This window comes from Passer montanus, unplaced genomic scaffold (assembly GCF_014805655.1).
Source record: "Passer montanus isolate IOZ18808 unplaced genomic scaffold, ASM1480565v1 scaffold22, whole genome shotgun sequence".
Taxonomy (NCBI): domain Eukaryota; kingdom Metazoa; phylum Chordata; class Aves; order Passeriformes; family Passeridae; genus Passer; species Passer montanus.
The window spans coordinates 11,650,984-11,669,143 of record NW_024366815.1 but is presented as its reverse complement, the minus strand read 5'-3'; the positions used below and the strand labels follow the sequence as shown (position 1 = coordinate 11,669,143).

The following is an 18,160-nucleotide window of genomic DNA, read 5'->3' as shown; positions in this document are numbered from 1 at the left end:
AGAGGGTTAAACTCTATTTCTCCCTCCTTCTAAATTGGCAGCTTGCAAACATATCTGCTAATTAGGCACTCTACTGCTACAGTTCGCTTTGATCTCAACAACAATCAACTTCTCATGTTCTGATGATACAAGCACGATTAAGCAGCAATCGAGGAGTTAAAGGCAAAATAATGAGACAGGAATACAATATCTTCTGTTCTCATCTCATTCTATTACACGGTGCAGACTCCAGACACGTCAAAGAATATGGAAATTATCTTGCTAGGCACACAGGGAAGTAAAAATCAACTCCACTATGCAGGCTGATTGAAGCCTTAAATGATGAAGGTAACTGACAATGACAAATATAACCTAATGTCATCTCAAACACCAGCACACCAAGAACCATCTAAAAATGCGTATTTCATAGCAGAATATATTTACTTCATCTGGAGAAGACAGCTCAGTACTGAATGCATTAAAAAAAACCAAACAAAAAACCCTCCACAGTGTATTTCCTCAGCCACGTAATTATAGAATAGATTGCCTCTATCTCTTTCTACTAATTCTGGAATAAGTTTAACACATGGCAGGGTGCTTCAAGGAAACCTTTGAGGAAGGCAATTGAAAAGACTGCCAGATATGCTCTGGGTAGGCAGTGAATGATGAAGCATGTTGTGCTTGTGTCATGCACACATGGCTGCTGAACCTTTCCACCTCTGTAGCCCAGAGCCCAGTGGTGTTAGCCCCTGTGCTGGACTGCTACTCTTCCTCTGCTGCTGTTGGGGAGAGCCCTCAGGCAGCTGCAGCTAGGGTACATCCAGTCCTAACATGTGGCACAATGAAAGCCATTTTGAAATACTTCTCTTCTGATATGAGAAGGGAAGAAAATGCAGGAAGTAAAATTTCCCATTAAAAGGCACATCTGATAGAGCTTTGGCACGGGCAGTCACTCTTACTCCACATCCTACAGCACTCCAGCTTCTGGGGCTGGGGACAGGCCAAAAGAGTCCACCAAGCTGTATCCCCAGAGACAGCTACAAAATCATAGGGCTTTCTATGGAGTGGTGTAATCATGTATTGTATTCATATATTCCTGGTGTAAATATGTAAAATTTCTTCCATTACATCTTCCAAACAGGAAGAAATTTTTATTATGTACACAGTAAAAACGGAACACTTCCTCGTATCTACACCAGGAGTCCATCATTACTAGAAATAACCCTGTTTTTAAATGTTGTCATTAAACTAATGATATCATCACTATGACAAGCAATTGTATATTATGGGAAGGTCTCATTTCCAAAGAGGTTTCAAAGTAAAAGTCACATGATTGTACAAGTTCAGTTTTCCCCAGTCACCGAGTTGTACCAAATAGCTGAAACTCTTAAGATTTCATGAGCTATTCTCCATTTTAAACAATATTAATGATAATTTATACAGCCAAATGTTTGTGAAAATTCTGCTACTGCCAACTGCTCCTCAGTATGAACAGGGAAAACCTCCTCTTCCAAGTCCTGCCAGCACATGCCAACCTATGGATAAGAGAACAGCTTGATTTTCATGGTCCATAAAGCTGTTGATCTTTCTGCTAATTAGTGTTAGCAGAGTGATGAATCTCTGAAGCAAAAAACAGACTGAGAATTCCCAAATTCATTTCAAATCAACCACAGATTAATTATACAGGAATAACAACAATTGCTGAGTGTATTTGGATGACTGATGACTCAGAGGTGGAAAGCTGATCAAAGCTTTAAGAACATTAAAGAAAAAATACATAAATCACAAGTTATTTTTTTCTTAGCTCTTCATGATCTGTAGACAATACGTGATCAGAAGACGATGATGTAATTTTACTAACATAGTGCTTTAGGATCCTTGGATTAAAGATTCTATAAAATGAAATTAGTATGTATTATGTTACCTGTACTTGTGTAAGATCAATATAAGCCTAGCAGATAACAGCCCTACCACAGACACAATTAGCCCACCAGGAAGTCTCTTCCAAGTAGTTAATGGTGAGATAACAGTAGGTGAGATAAAAAGTTCAAACTACAGGTAGCTAAAATGTATTTTTTTTCTTTATATATAACAGCAGAACTTATCAGTACGGTATAAAACAACTGAGTTAGCTGCAGTACACTCCAAAATATGATCTCTTCCCAGAAATATGTTCTCATATTTTTCAGAAGTAGAAAGGGAGATAGCAATCTCCAAATGCTGCACAGCAACTGAGAACCCAGGACTGCACTGCCCTTCTCGTCTCGGGGTAAAGGGAGGAGCAGCAGCGGGACATGAAAGTCAGGGCAATTTGTTTTGCTTGTCCAAGTGATTTGCTAGGTTAACCCTCTCCACAGTAAAAGCTCATTTAATTTCCATCCTTTCACATTACCTTCTGCTGTGGATTCTGTTTAAGCATCTCTGAACACAGCAAACTAAAATCTGTAGACAATTTAAGCCAAAAGCCCTCTGACTACAGACAGCCCTTTGAAGTTTGTGGAGATCAAGACAACCAGCCACCACAGAAAAGCAGCTTTTTTAATTAAACATCTTTTCTTCTGATTCGAAACAAGTTTTAAAGTCCCAGTCTGTGTACCATTAGAAATCCTTAAGAAGGCAATCTAAGGCTACAGCAAGGCATTTAAATATATGCGTATTAAACAAAGCTGATCCCACCTACCACACTTTCCTCACAATCACATACTTTCCCCATCTAGCACACTGCCACTGCCCCTGCACCCAGAGGGCACCAGTATCCCTCTGAAGTAATCCTCTTTTCCCTCTCTATCTGACCTAGGGCTATGAAACAAGCAGCTGCAGCTCAGCTTTGTGACAGGGCTTATCCTGCAGTTCAACAACCTGTGCAAGGATTGTGTTTAACACTTTCTGTAGCACAAGCAAAACTTTTAAAGATCCAGTTTACTTCCCAGACAAATGGTGTGGCAAGCACTGTTATGGGCATGTGTTCATGTAGGGAAGGGGGAATCTGGAGCAGGAGAGAAGTTAGGACACAGCTGAAGAGAAAAAGGCAAATACTCATTACAGTGTAAAGTAACCATGTTATCAAAAACTTTATAACCTGTTGGAAATATGACCTTTCTAATTAAAAGATTAATTGATCATAAATTACATTCAAGTTATTTTACTCTGAGATTGTTTTGTCTGATGAATGCTTATGTTTAGTAACCACAGTTATGAAATACTATTTTTCATCTTGTCTTTCTATTAAACAAAACTTGTTAGCACTTCACAACAAGAATTACTAAGGGAGATTTGCTAGACTAATAGCAGGCCACATACTATTTTCATTCCAAGCTTAGTCTCTGTTTTTCCAGAAGTCTTCCAGCTTGACAATGAAGATTAAGGAACACAATACTGTTGCAACAATTATATTGAAGGAGTTTTTCCAAAATATAGTAGCATGGTGTATGCAGGAACCACTATTTGTTTCTTTTATCGGACAAACATTAATTAGTGGCTGTGTAGCAATTTTCTGCAGAATGCAATAGTAGATTTATTCTCAAAAACATTGATTTAACTTTTTTTCCACTTTGAAAAGCATTCTTTGCTTGTCACTGAAAACACGTGGCTGCTGGATTGCTTAAAACTGTGCAACTCAGGGAAACAATTTTGGCTCTAATTTACCTAAAGCTGTATCAAAAATATTTTCAGTTTCTATCCTCCCTCTGCAGGTTTCCAGCCCTCTTGTCCCTGATCATCATGATCAGTACATTATGATGTACTGGTGACCCAGTACATCATTCTCAATTTTTCTTATATTCATATGTAAAGAGTTTTGTAATGTAGCTTCCTAGTAACCATAATCTTTCAGGTTTTGCAAATCTCATTCAATATACTGCAACAATATAGATTTTATTTCCTCTTGTATGTAGTGCATAACATTATTCCCTCCTGCAAAGCTCAATAAACTCATTTATTTGTGATCTATTCCCAGAGGTAAAATCCCTATATATTTACCTCTATTAGTATTCAGCCCTACAGGAATTGAACTATTTTGTTTTATATGAACAAATAAATTTTGGTTTGTTTGTTTTCACTGTTAATACTGCTTTTGCTCTATGGCTCAATAATACTGTTTTTAACAGCTAAAGGAAAGGGAGAGTAAAATACAAAGTGCAATTCACCTTTCTAACATCTGCAGTGAGCAACATGCATCAGCGTAAGAATATTCTGCAAATTTGTGAGCTAGGAGTCTTGTCTCTTGCTTCACTTACTCCCACCTACTGTATTTTAGGAGTTGCATATTTTTTAACAAGAGAGGCAGAGACTGAACTGAAAATAATTTCAAAGATACTTTTCCTAACTATTTTCCAGTGAACTGATACCCACTGTTAAGCTAGCACCTAAAGGCATATTAAACAAAAGAGAAGAAATAATAAAGGAATACAGTAAAAAGTAATAGTGATGTTAAATATCAAGCACTTTCTCAAATTACAGGCCTCCAAATATTTTTCCCCCTTTATGGACCAGGAATATTTTTTCAAAAACATTAAGACTTTAATAGAAATTTGGGAGGGAATGTGTGATCATAGAAGTTATCCCTTACCGAGCACACATCAGCTCACCATTTTAAAAGAAGGATTTATTATGTACCACTTTTTTTTTTAATGACACTGTGATTCTTGTAGTTTCAAGCCATGGTGGCAAATCACTCTCAAGCATTGAAGAAATCTTAAAAAAACCCCAAACTTCAGTATGTTAAAAAAGGGACATAAATACATGACCAAAGCAACACTGCATTAACTTCAGATTACTGAACATTTGAAACAACTCTAGGAATTAGTTCTCTATGTGCAGTGGTTTCTTGAAAAACAGTTTCTAAAAAATCCCTAAAGAATATAAAGAACTTTCTGTCATCAGAATGAGTTTGATTAATTTAATCAGTATCATGAAAGCTGTTAAGATATTTAAATTATTTTAAGATACCAAAGCCCTAGTGTATTCAGGTTCATTTAAAGTGCATTGGTAATAAAGCAGTTTAACATCATTGCACACTATATTCCCAAATCCTGACATGAAACCCTGCACAACAGATTGCATGCAGACAAAAAGCCTATCCATTTTCCTTTATAAAGGCCTCAAGCAATAATTCAAGCACAGAGATAAAGACTAGAGACTACGGCAGCCAAGCACAATTGCTATGTTTGTTTTTGATTAGGCTGTCTTCTTCCTCTTTATCTGCACGGCTTATACAGCAAAGATCAGTTTTTAAAGACCACCGCTCCACTTTAAAGTTAGACTAAAACAAAATTAAAGAACCACAGCAGCTCCTGCTAAAAAAATAACCATGCTGGCAGTTTCTAGTCTCACTAAAACAGTAGTCTGGTTTACATTCCAAGCCTTCAAAGCTGTAACACTCCAGAGCTGCCAGAGAGTTTACTGAAATGGCTAACAAAATTGACACTTTTCTGCTGCAGGTCACTTTAAAAAGCCCATATGGATGACAAATATTTCTACACTGTTTCTGAAACTTTCATAGCAACTCATAATAAAAATGAAGTTGCAAGGGAAATTATTTTTACTTGAGATAATAAACACCATTTCAACTTCTTCTAACCTAAATTTCATGTACTTGATTCTAATATCAATCAACATCACTTGGACAGATAAAATAACTTCCTCACGAGAGGAAGAGGAGGGGCAAGCACTGATCTCTCATCTCCAGTGAGCAGTGACCGGACCTGAGGGAATGGCCAGAAGCTGAAACAGGAAGGTTTAGGTTGGGTGTCAGGAAAAGGTTTTTCACCCAGGAGAGGTCAGGCACTGGAACAGGCTCCTCAGAGAAGTGATCACAGCACCAATCTTGACACAGTTTGGACGATGTGTTTGGATGATGCTCTTAGGCACATGGTGCAACTCCTGGAGATAGTGCTGTGCAGGGCCAGGAGTCAGACTTTATGATCCTTGTGGGTCCCTTCCAAGTCAGCATATTCTGTGAAATTTCTATCTTCCGGTAAATTTACTGAAATCTATTGTCCCTCTGACCAAGTACAACAAATTCCTCTATTACCCAAAAGGTTTTTCACCCAGGAGAGGTCAGGCACTGGAACAGGCTCCTCAGAGAAGTGATCACAGCACCAATCTTGACACAGTTTGGACGATGTGTTTGGATGATGCTCTTAGGCACATGGTGCAACTCCTGGAGATAGTGCTGTGCAGGGCCAGGAGTCAGACTTTATGATCCTTGTGGGTCCCTTCCAAGTCAGCATATTCTGTGAAATTTCTATCTTCCGGTAAATTTACTGAAATCTATTGTCCCTCTGACCAAGTACAACAAATTCCTCTAACTATTACCCGTTAGGCACTTTAGAAACATGTTTGATTCAAATTCTAGTTAATTTAATTTTTTAATACAGTCATAATTTTTAATATTTCATTTTTATTATTTATATCTATCATTTATACTTAATTTTTTTTAATACAGAAGTCCCTATTTTTTTATATTTAATTTGCTCTACAATCAAAACCAATCACTCTTCAGTGACCATCACTGCCACAGAGGTACCAGTCACAGTCACAATACCAGCACCTAGTATCTAGAAGATGCTACCAGGGCAGGGAGGGCCTAAGCCCTCCTCAAGCATCCTGCTACCTCTGCATGGCTCCACAGAGGAGAAGCTGCAGTCCACAGCTTGTGGCTAGTTGGTAATGCTGTTCATCCCCTTTGAGTATTCCACCACATAAATGATGCCAAATTGTATTTTCTTTGAAGAAATCATATTTAAAGGCACCCTCCACACACTTCAGCTCCTAAAGGAAATAATATATAGGTGATCCCATGGATGGATGCACATGAGTCAGCAAGATAAATGCCACAGTCATGCAAATCTCAAGATAGGGGTGACATTCAGGCCATCTACCAGCAGCCCCAAAGGCAGAACCTCAAACATGACTCAGCTCAACAACAGTCAAGGATGCCATAAGGAAGAGACTTATGGAAACTCCAGGTGTAGCTCACACTTCCCCCAAAGAGTTCAGCCACAAGGCAAACACCAAGGATCAAGGTGCCATCAGCTCCTTGTGCTAACCCAGGTGACACTACACATACCCCGAACTCACCAGTCAGAGCTCCTCCAAGGCTTCCTCTCCTGAGCTGTCTCCCATCTTCACTCAACTGCCTCTTGAATTTAGGAGACTTCCCAAGGCCAGAAGACACTTCAGGACTGCTGGATTTTCGGAAAGGCATAGGTGGAGGTGACAGTATGTGATCAAGCTGCAAAGAAACAGAAAAAAAAATACATACCTATACTGTTTAAATGCTTATCTTCATTGAAAGAAAAATGTAAGTTATATTCAACTAAAGATTATGACATCATTTGGGAAAAAATGTTCCCAAAGATCTTAAGGTAACTAATTTGCTAGCTGAAAAGAAAAATTTTTCAAGTGTCAGATTTGTGTCTGGCTGTGTAAGAAAGCCATCTTCCTCTTGAACTCCACCTCCAACCACTCTCACCCAAAGAGCATTGTGCACAGAGGTCCCTTCTCAAGATAAAAGGGATCATACTTCAACTTACACAACCTTCCATAAAGCAGCATTTCTGCAGCTGTGAACCACCTGATTTGGAAACCTATTCCAGACACCCACTGGCTCTCCAAATGTTTTTCTTTGACAAGTTTTCCCCGCGTCCATGTCACCAGACACTAGATGGCACTGCACATCAACTGTAAACCACTGCCCAGCCCAGGGAAATAATAACAGATTTATCAACGCCAGTGAGAAAAAAAAATTAAATTATCCTGTTTATAAAAGCCACATTAATTTACACTGACTCTGAAGTTAAACGGAAATACAGATCCTCATTCTTCAGACTGGGTTCCTGTCATCATAGTTACAAAACATTTTAGCTGCCTGGTCTTGACAATACATCCAATGTCTTGCCATCTGATTAAATCCACTAAAACTAGACAAAATGCATGTGAGCAAATACCAAGAAAGTATGAAAAAGCAGGGTATGCAAGTATACAAAGTAATAAAAGCTTAACAACCATCCTTCTCCCAAAAGTGCTGCAGTGACATGGTGTCATTTTGAAAAACCACATAATTTTTTTTCTGTAACATTTAAACCCTAATTCTCACTACAATTTTTTAGGAAACCAAGCATGTCTCAGTGCTATATTTTTACAGTTCATGTATTGAGACTTATCAGCCAGAAAATCTAAGCATCACCTGCATACTTGACTCTTTCATCCTTTTTGTCCACTGAACGGAATGAGTCAAGGGACAAGAAACACTGATGAAGCTGCACAGCAAAGCCCATTTTTGCTTACAGTTAATCCCACAGCAATGTAATGTCTTCCCTGCAAAGCATTTTGAATCCCATCTTTAGTTCCCTTTGTACTTCATATTTCAGGTTAGTTATTGTTTTGGGGTTTGTTTTAAAGGTTTCTTTAATCAAATCTGCAGCTCATTGTAAGTGTACATACATACACTCCTAGCATCAAAAAATGCAACTGATTTTTTAATCTGCTTTTTCAGTATATTAAGACTCATTCATGCAAACAGATACTGAAGTATCTGATTAACTCACAGCACATGCCTTTAGCTATTTCCTAAACTAAGTGGTTTTGGGGTCACAAAGAATATTTACTTGACCATTGTTACTATTTAAATTCCATAAACACAGGCATGTCACAAATATTTGTATTTACAACTTCTAAGATACCTCACAAGATGAATTCAAAAATTAAATACAAACTACTCTTTTGAGAAGGAAGCAACTGACAACAGCTAACTTCTAAAAACAACACCATCTTGAGTCTTTCATGTAAGTCGAAAAGCAAACACCCAAGCTGCTTACTGACTGATGGGTCCCAGAGATTGTTTAGTTCTAGACTCCAAATTAGCCCAAGCATCTGAAGACTCCATGATCCCATCAAGGGTTTAGGTGAGTTACTGGCAAAATTTCATGCTCTTTCTTGAAACAGGTTCACACTTCAAAGTAACTAACCACATTTTAAATCTCTTTTTTCCTGAACTAAGGCTTTTAAACCAGAGAAGGGGGGAAAAAATCAATTCATGCACTAAGCTCCCTACACATTAGCACTTAAATGAACATAACAGAATTTTCCATCTTCCACTCTCTCATCTTTTCCCCTTTTAACCAGATAGTCAAACTTTATGATCGTTCAAGTCACTCCCACAATGAACAGATTTGTGCATTACACAACATGCAGTCTGATTTAAAGTCATTATTCCCAATTAAGTTGTGCTCCCTTTTCACAGCTTTCTGGGTTTCAGAAGAAATATTAAAGACAGCACTATAGTACAGACCAGCACAGTACCATCTAGATCTTCAACTCATAATTAAGAGGCTTCAGGAAAGTATGATGTTTGAGAGCTAAGACAGTTTAAATATTAGCCCCCAGTAGCTCATAGTCTTAATAGCAATGCCGTGCCAGCATTCTCTCAAAAAGGTACCCTCCTCTTGCTGAGTGGCTTTATTACACCAAAAGACATTTCTGAGGTATCAGACTACGAAGAAACAGCATGGAACTACAAGATTTAGTATTTTCTTAACGATGGCAAACTCTTGCTTCACAGAAACAACTACACTTATATCAACAAAGCATTTCTGGAAGCTATCCAAAGACTCACTTTTGCTCCCAAAGGCCCAAAATAATCTAAGAGCATGTAAAATGTGTATTTGACAGAAGTCTGTGCATTCTAATTGATATTGCAGTAAACCAGAAAGAGTAGACAAGGATATACCCTTTAACAGCCTTGACATCACAGCTCCTGAAAGCTCCCTTCCTGTGCAGCCTCTAGAGAGCAACGTGTGCCAGAACGAGAGGGGGTTATAGCCCCCATTCAGACCTCATTTCAAGCAAAAGCACTTGTAGCTGATGAGGCTTTCTGCCCTAAACGCAACTGCCTGCCCTTCCTGACAGGCCGAGCATTCAAGTCCAAGGAAACCAACAGAAAACATTAGATCCTACTTCCTTGGAAGACAAAGCTGGTTCTGAAGATGGATACCAGGTTACATATACAAATCCTACAAAGTGGTTAATTCAGTCAAAAAGATGCTACAATCATTCAGTAAAAAGATAACATCAAATTCAAATGAATAACTAATAGCAAGACTTATTTCAACTTGTTAATACTTATTTGAAAGACCTCCTAGAAACCTGAACAACATGAAAGTTCAGGCTGTGCATTTTATCAGATTGTAAGATTAGACACTGCTGTCCACAGGACAATATTAAAGCAACTATCTGGAAGACACCTGAAATTCTACCAGAGAGATTTTAAGTAATTTTAATTAAGCTGCTTCTGCTCAGCACTCACTTTTGCTCATCCACAATCATCACTGTATTGGTATTTACTTCATACTTACTAACTATATGGTCATGTGCTGATGTTGCATGGCATGAAAACACAACAGGATAACCAAGGTTAGACTGGTTCCCCTTTTTTATCAGTCAAATTTGCAAGTTGCAGGGAATAAAATAGCTATATCCTTGCAGGGAGCTTCCAACAGACACACAGTCATGTTACATCTTGACTATCTGGCTATCTCATGCTCTGCCCACTGTTTTATTACTGCACTCAGGCTGCAGCCATACCCTTCTCTCAACACCCTTTGAAAATAAATGTTAGTGACCTCAGGAGCACTGGGATAACAGAGAGCAGTTTTTAAAGCTAAAAAGAGAGGAACAGTGAAAAATGAAAACTGTGAAAACAAATGTATTTGAGTGCCCTGTATTTAAAGTAGAAAGGGGGTTAAGTTAGCCTTAGAGTTTATACAGGCTGCTTAGAGAGGGATTTTTAATCAGTGCACATCTCGCCACCACTCTCCGCTGTTAATATTCACAATGCATGGATAGTTAACTTATTTAAAAGCCTCCCACCCCCAACATTAAATAATACCTTCTCAATAAAGGCACTTTGAAGACAGAAAACACATAGCAAACACCAACCTACGACAAATGTACTGTTCTACAATATTTACTTCTTCCAATACATTTTTCCATACATTTGATAAAAAAAATCTGCCTGCTTATGTCATAGATATGATGAATTTCTACAAAAGCACTGTAAAATTTAGGAGTTAATGGCTTTCACAAAAATCCTACTTGCTCCCCTCACACCTATGAACCTTACAAAAAGGAACAGAATGTTTTATTACAGAATAGTTTAGAAATTACACAGAAGAGAATATCAAAATATCCTTACCACAGACTTCTACATGTAGATTTAGGGATCCTGCAGAAACAGAGATATAATTTTGAGTTAAAGTCTCCTCCAGCTATACAGGAATCAATTTGCTTTCAAATTTTTTTTCTGTATTTTCAACCTATTAATTTTCTGTGTGAATAGAATCAGATATATTCCTCTGAAGAAAATTATTCCCATACCATACTATGGGCTTTTAACAGCTCACCTACTCAGAAAGGATTATACTAATATTTTTTAAAACCTCAGTAGCATTAAATCCACCTATCTACCATCATGTATTTATTCTAAAGCTAGAATGAATTCTCTGCTTTATAATTATATCATCAAATAGTCATATCAAGTACATCAGCCCACACGTCCTTATGAAAATTAAGGACATGACAGCTGATTCAAAATAAGACCTTGCATCAGTGTTCAGGAGCACAATTTGAGCCGAGTACATAATGAGGAGTGAGGCAGTCAGAAAGAAAATGCATTTCAGAAAATTCATGGTACAAGGTAAATGAAGCTAAGAGAATACAATCACACTGATAAACCAGGATAAGGAAAATAAGCTGTCCTGGGCTGCTGAAATGTGTTGCAACATGGAGTGTCTTTTTCTAATAAAAATTAAATTGAAACAAGAACTAAACTTGTCTGATCAGCACCATTTTTTTTTCAACACCCACTATGGTTTCACTGTCCAAACTACTTCACTCCCAACCTCCCTCAATTGGTCCACAAGCAGTATTTCTACTTCCCACAGAAACTGGAAAATACTGGTCAAGTATTCAGACCTAAAAATACAAACAAAGATGTTCTATTAAGCAATTCCATTTCTTCCTCCTGAATGCAGCACTTCTTCCTACCTCACATCATGCTCTATATGCATATTCAGTCCCAAAGTTTCCATAGAAGGGCTGTGCACTGTCACCCACTTCATATCTTCCCCAGAAAAGCACCAATCCAAAAAATGAGACACACTCTCACATGTAGTGTACCAAAAGCAGAAAACACCCAATGTAGTTTTACTGTTTAGGGTTTGTTTTTTTCATTTTTAACCCAAAGTCCCCAGAGAAAATTACTCTAATAAGTACACTGTCAAAAAATATGTCAAATCACAGATGTTTAAAGAAGTGAGAAAGCATCAGGCTCCAGCCCTATACAGGCAAACATATAGAAGCTTCCCTGATGTTGAAGAGAGATTCAGTCATTCACTAAAAACTCTCATTGTAAAGTTAAATGCTTAACAGGAGCATGGCTTCACAAACCTTACAAATCCCTTCTGTCTCTTGTGTCTTCAGACATAAGTTATGCCAGAAGCAAGCATGCTAAGACCCACCACTAGTTCAACAGTGATTAACCCTTTATGCTCCTAGTAGTCTGCTTTGATATAAATCAGCCTGTTTCTTCATGTTATTTACACTGGGTTCCTCTCAGCGTGCTGCCTCTCTGTCTTGCTTCTTTGCAAGCACTTTAAGCACAGTTGCTGAAACACAATAGCCCAGCAAGGGCTATTTTGTATTTTTTTAAATGCAAGCTACACAAACTTACTTCAGCTGGGCATAGGGGAGAGGTATGTTCTTATCATTTAAATACTCTCTCTATGTCTAATCATTTGGCACAGACACATGAGTTTTGATTAGCTGCACTGACACTGAGAGCAACACTGAATATAACCTTACTAACAGACAGGATCATACTTTCCAAAAGTATCTTAGAATTAATTTAAAAATACACTTCTATTGATTAAGAACATAGTGGAGTTTAGTCACTTCAGATGCTTGACAAGAACTCAGTAGAACCATGTTAGACTTGAAGAGGAAATGCCATAGTGGTGTACTACAGATACCAGAGAAGTCTGTCTTACAGTACCATCACAAGCAGAGGCATAACCAGATTTCCATGGATGTCCTGCAGTAACTCATGTCTGCGGTAGACAGGAATCCACTACTTTTGGTCATGACAGCATCAGCTTTTGAAGAATTCTGCTTTTGGATGCATTCTGACCAATCCAGGGCTGCCTATGAATTGCCACAAACCTGTATCAAATACATCAGCTGAACGAGTCTGTCAACAGTTCCTTTTAAATCAGCTGATGGTTGAAATACTCCACATTCCCTTTACCCACAAGCAGTATTAATCCACCTTAGTTTTGAGTGGGGTTTGCAGAACTATGCAACTATTCTGAATATTTGCAGCTCTCAGAGCAACCTCTACAGAACAAAGAACCACAAATAACTTACCGCACAAAGATAAAAGAAAATTTCTTCAAAAACTAGCACTACTTCTAAGAAGCCATGGATAATGAAGGTGAAGAGCAGATACAAAGGAAGACTCAACAGGCCAGAAGGACTTCAACGGACAAGGAAAGATCCCAATTCTTAACCAGTTTCCTACCACAATTCCTCAAAACCAAGCAGGTATTTTTTCCACCACCGCAGATCAAGAAAAAGAATCACTATTTATCCCACACATATTAAATTCAGCGTTGCCTCTCCATGGGAAAGGTCTTGTTCAGCTTGGGCTGAAAGACCTCACTAGTTCTGCAGCCTAGTGGCATCTGTCATACTAGTCTAGACTTCAAGCCTTGGATTATCTCACTTCACTCTACGACCTCCAGTTTCCTTGTTAGGACCGTGACACCAGTCTGTCAGCTATGGCAGGGACAGAAAGTATCATCCTAGGCTCGCTGTGGATGATAGAAAGGACTTAAAAGGATTAGAGACAGAAAAGATCTTGTTTACAGGGAAATTTGCTAATCATTCATACAGCAACACTTGATTTACACATGAATGCAACCTGCAACTGGCACTGCAAACATGCCCTTATCAAGGTAAAAAGAAACCCACAAAGGTAAAAAAAAACCTACAGTAAAACTCTGCGATGCACAAAGCATCATTTCTAACCACTGTATTTATTGATGTTACATCCCACATATATGCAGAAACACAGTCCTTAAAACTAATGTCACTATCCAAAATTGTCCAGTTCATTATGTTGAACACATGATGTTGCATAAAGAGCAGCAGCAAAAAAAGGCATTACGTCTTCCTATAGCATATTACCTATTATATCCTAAGTAGTAAAGAAACGTTTTAAGAATTCTGCTAAGGATCAACAGAGACATAATCACATTATCTTGCTACCCACTTCCCACTCATTCTAGAAATGCAAATCTGCATTTAAAACAATTGTATTTTTCTTGAAAACAAATCTGATGCCTAGTCAATTAAGAGCAAATAAATACAACTCAGGACAAATTTGAAGTCAGGTATGGCTATGTTAAAAATTATTAGGTTGCATCCAATCCTTTTTCAGAAACATATTTACACATGATTGCACAGAAAATGAAGAACAGCCTTTATAGTATTCTACAAGGCCAAAAAGTGGCCTATAAATATGCATGCACACTGCTGTCTGAGCCAATTATTACTTTACCCTTGTTAAGATGGAACAGTTTTGTTACAATATGACAGAGTCCTTCAGTTCTTGAAAGCCTCCTGTGTGCTGCATGTGTACACACAGACTGAGATAGACTGCTCCCTTTCCAGGAAACAAAGGAAGCAACAGTATTTGTATTGAAGGCACTGCCTCCAATAATTCAGCCTGCCCTCAGTCTCCTTGAATAAACAACCAGCTTTAACAAGCACCAAAAGATTAAGAAATAGCAGGTTTGGCAGACCTCATATAAGACCATAAAAACAGAAGCAGAAACCAGAACACAGTTCTAAAAAAATATGATTCAACCCATGGTTAAAAGGGATCATAGGGCACTTACTGGTAATGTCAACAGTTTTTTATTTCATTCTGACAGTCATACAGGTATCTTCTCCGGAATGCACATGATGTGCTAAGGCCTTTTGCTTCTTACAAGAAAACATTATTTCCAAACTAGGAAAAACTGTCAGCACTCTAAAAAAAGTGAAGTCAAAGCATCATAAACAGACTGCTAGCCAGCATAAGGCTGCAGCAGCTCAACGGGTCAGTCCTACTAGGAAGGACACAGAGGGACCAGATCCAACACAGAGATTCTGCAAGGAAGTCTGTTTGAGAAGTTAACAAAAAAAAAAGCTTGAAAACAGAGAGCAGTGTTGCAGGGGTCTGCCAAACCCACTCAGCTCTGCTGCAAAGGTACCATCTGAAAAAGAAAATCCCACTTTTTGCAGTGGTACAGCTCCTCTAAGTACCGCCTAGGCATCAGCAAACATGCTCATGGTTTTACCTTTGTATCCACAGTATTTAAAAGGGATCTGACGAAGATAAAAAGAGAAAATCTACCCTTAGCTGCCCAGATGTGCAGTAGAGTGTGCCACTGCTATGCAGCAGGAAGGATACTCCCTTCCTGCCCTTGTCCTGATGGTCATCTTGCCAGGAAAAAGCATTTTGTGGTGTTGAAATTTGCTGTCACTACCGCCACATCTGCCTGTTTAAAAGACCCAGAGAGTAGGCAGGACTCAGCAAGAGAAAGCTGGCAGAAGCACTCCTGATTCAGTCTGGGGAGAAATCAAGGACACAACCCAACCACAAACCTGGTGGCTCCTGTGGCCTGGGAAAACTCCTTTGCTGGGGCAAAGGGACAAGAGCTGCAAACCTGCAGCAGAAGAAAAACCACACACACACACACACACACACACTCCCGCACACACCATTTCAGACACAAGGCACTGCAGGTTTACGGAGCAGGTATCAACACAGCAATCCTGCTCCCTCCAGCAGGCCCACGGACACCAAGGAGCAGCAGCGCTGACCCACACTGCGTCCCCACAAAGAAACTGCTTGGCAGGGCAGGGAACAACCAGGTCAAAAATCACATCCTCCTAACACTAAGCACACACTTCAGAGGGTTGGGTTTTTTCACTGGTTTATCTACTTTAAGAAGTCGGAGAGAAGACAACAAAGTTTTCAGTTAAACAGCAGGAACCACCAAATTTAAACAAAAGTTATTAATACTATGACAAAGTACTATTTTCTTACTTTCCCTTGGATAAAGCCACATCTTTGGCAGCTTTTTCTTCTTCAGTTTTCTACGGTTGTATTCATTTTCTTACTATTATATGCAGAGCTATTAGTAGCATTAGCTATGCACTATGCTCTGCTCTTGATAAAGATATTGAAACTGAGTATCTCCTTAATTTCTCAATGAAGGCAGGAATTAGCTACACAGAAAACTGGAAAGAACTTTGATATTTTAGACACTACAAACAGCATTTTCACCCTTAATTATTTTAATAATCCTTTATACAGGTCAAGCAATCCATGACAAATTCATGGAAATAAGTATTTATACTCTGTGCGTGTGAAGACATCCATATCCGCAACTTTTTCAAACCTCTCCAATGTTTTGGCTCTTACAGAGACTTTTAAGAAAGATTTTTTTTCTGGCTCTTTAACTAGCAGGATGGAAATTCAGTAAAACTAACCTTCAAAGTCCTGAAAACAAATTGAATTTATTAGAGGACAAAGATACTGCCTTTTCCATGGTTTAGAAATTTGTCAGTTTAGAAACCTAAAGTTTCTATAACATATAAAGTGTTCATTTTTCAAATCTGTGCTCTTATTTAAAAGTACTGAAAGCCAGCACAAGGGAAGAAAAAGCTAATAAAATTATGAGATACAGAATCTAAGTTGTCTGGAAAACAACCATTTTTTCATTTTTAACAGTTGACATGTTGTCACCAAACATGTCATACATACAAAGAAGGTCCAAGACAACTTCTTTCTTAAACTACAGTCTAATTTTTCAGGCTCTCTCGAGTACTAGGAAAAGCAATTTGGAATAATCTAACAAGATACCAGGAGCACTTCTTCAGTTCCATCTATACATGGAAACAGAATCTCCTTTAGATATATCTTTATCACCTACAGTACAATTTCAATTCATTTTAGTCGGTTTCTTTGATTCTGATAGATAGCAGTAATTCACTAAAACTGCAGCCTGAAATTCAAATAAAACAATCTTGCTAAGCCATACTAACAAGATTCCACTAGGAAAAACATGCCATGCTAAAAGCTTTGAAATTTATGACTTATGTGACTACGTATCACTGTGGGAGTTAACCCAGTTTTTTACTGATGTTCAACTGCTGTATTAACTGGACATCTTTAATACTAAATCTAAAAGTTATTTAATAAACTATTTCACAAAAAATAAAAACATTGAATCATCTTAAGCTAATATGAAGATAATTATTACTATATTTTACTTTATTTCAATTACTAAACCGTTCTGACCTCAACACATGTGTTTTACTTTTCTCCAGTTCTCCCCCCCAGACCAGTGGGGAAGTGTGAAGCGAGCGAGCAGCTGTGTGGTACTTAGCAATCAGCTGGGGTTAAACCATGAGTGATGCATCCCCCACTTTGAATTTAGCATAAAAACACAGGTAAAGCACAGCAACTGGGATACATAAATTTATTTCTTAGCAACCTCATCTTTATTTTCATAGCAACTTCAAAAAATTGTTGATAACAATAAGTAGTTTATGGACAAGAGGGCAAACAGCTTTGAATCTCAACACTATGCCACAGTGATCTGTACTTCAGCAATCACTAAGCTTCCTCTGGCTAGCATTTGGATGTTACCATACTTATTTGGAAAAGACAGACCATATTTTGCATGATGATGACAACGCTGACAATAATAATAATGTTTAAGTATCTAATTGATTTGGCAGAATATAGCTTTAACATTTGGTTTCGTGAAGACTTCAAGCTTCAAATCAATCACCAGCACACCTTATTAAACTCACTCAGGAGGGAGTAATGCTATGCAATGTTTCTGCAGCACATTCCTCCCTGAGAATGTCAATACCAAACATTTCAAAACCCCTTTTCTGAATCCCAAATGTACCATAAACTAAGGTATTCAGACCTCAATTAAGGATCTACTCTGTAGGACTACTGCCTCCACGCTCCCTTCCCATCCAGGAAACATAGGATCCAAAATTCTTTCCTCTAACAAGTAAACACTGTGCTGTCCAAAGACAGTGAAATCAGTAACCT

The 18,160-nt window shown here is 38.2% G+C and overlaps 1 protein-coding gene across 4 annotated transcripts in view; it reads right to left on the bottom strand.

Annotated features, from left to right (window-relative positions):
- The window catches only part of MAST4 (microtubule associated serine/threonine kinase family member 4), a 275,565-nt gene that overhangs the window by 209,857 nt on the left and 47,548 nt on the right, over window positions 1-18,160 (bottom strand). For all 4 annotated transcript variants that reach the window (XM_039709638.1, XM_039709639.1, XM_039709640.1 and 1 more), the window contains exon 2: window positions 7,060-7,213. In XM_039709638.1, the coding sequence (XP_039565572.1) occupies window positions 7,060-7,213 (154 nt within the window). The remainder of the gene's footprint in view (window positions 1-7,059; window positions 7,214-18,160) is intronic.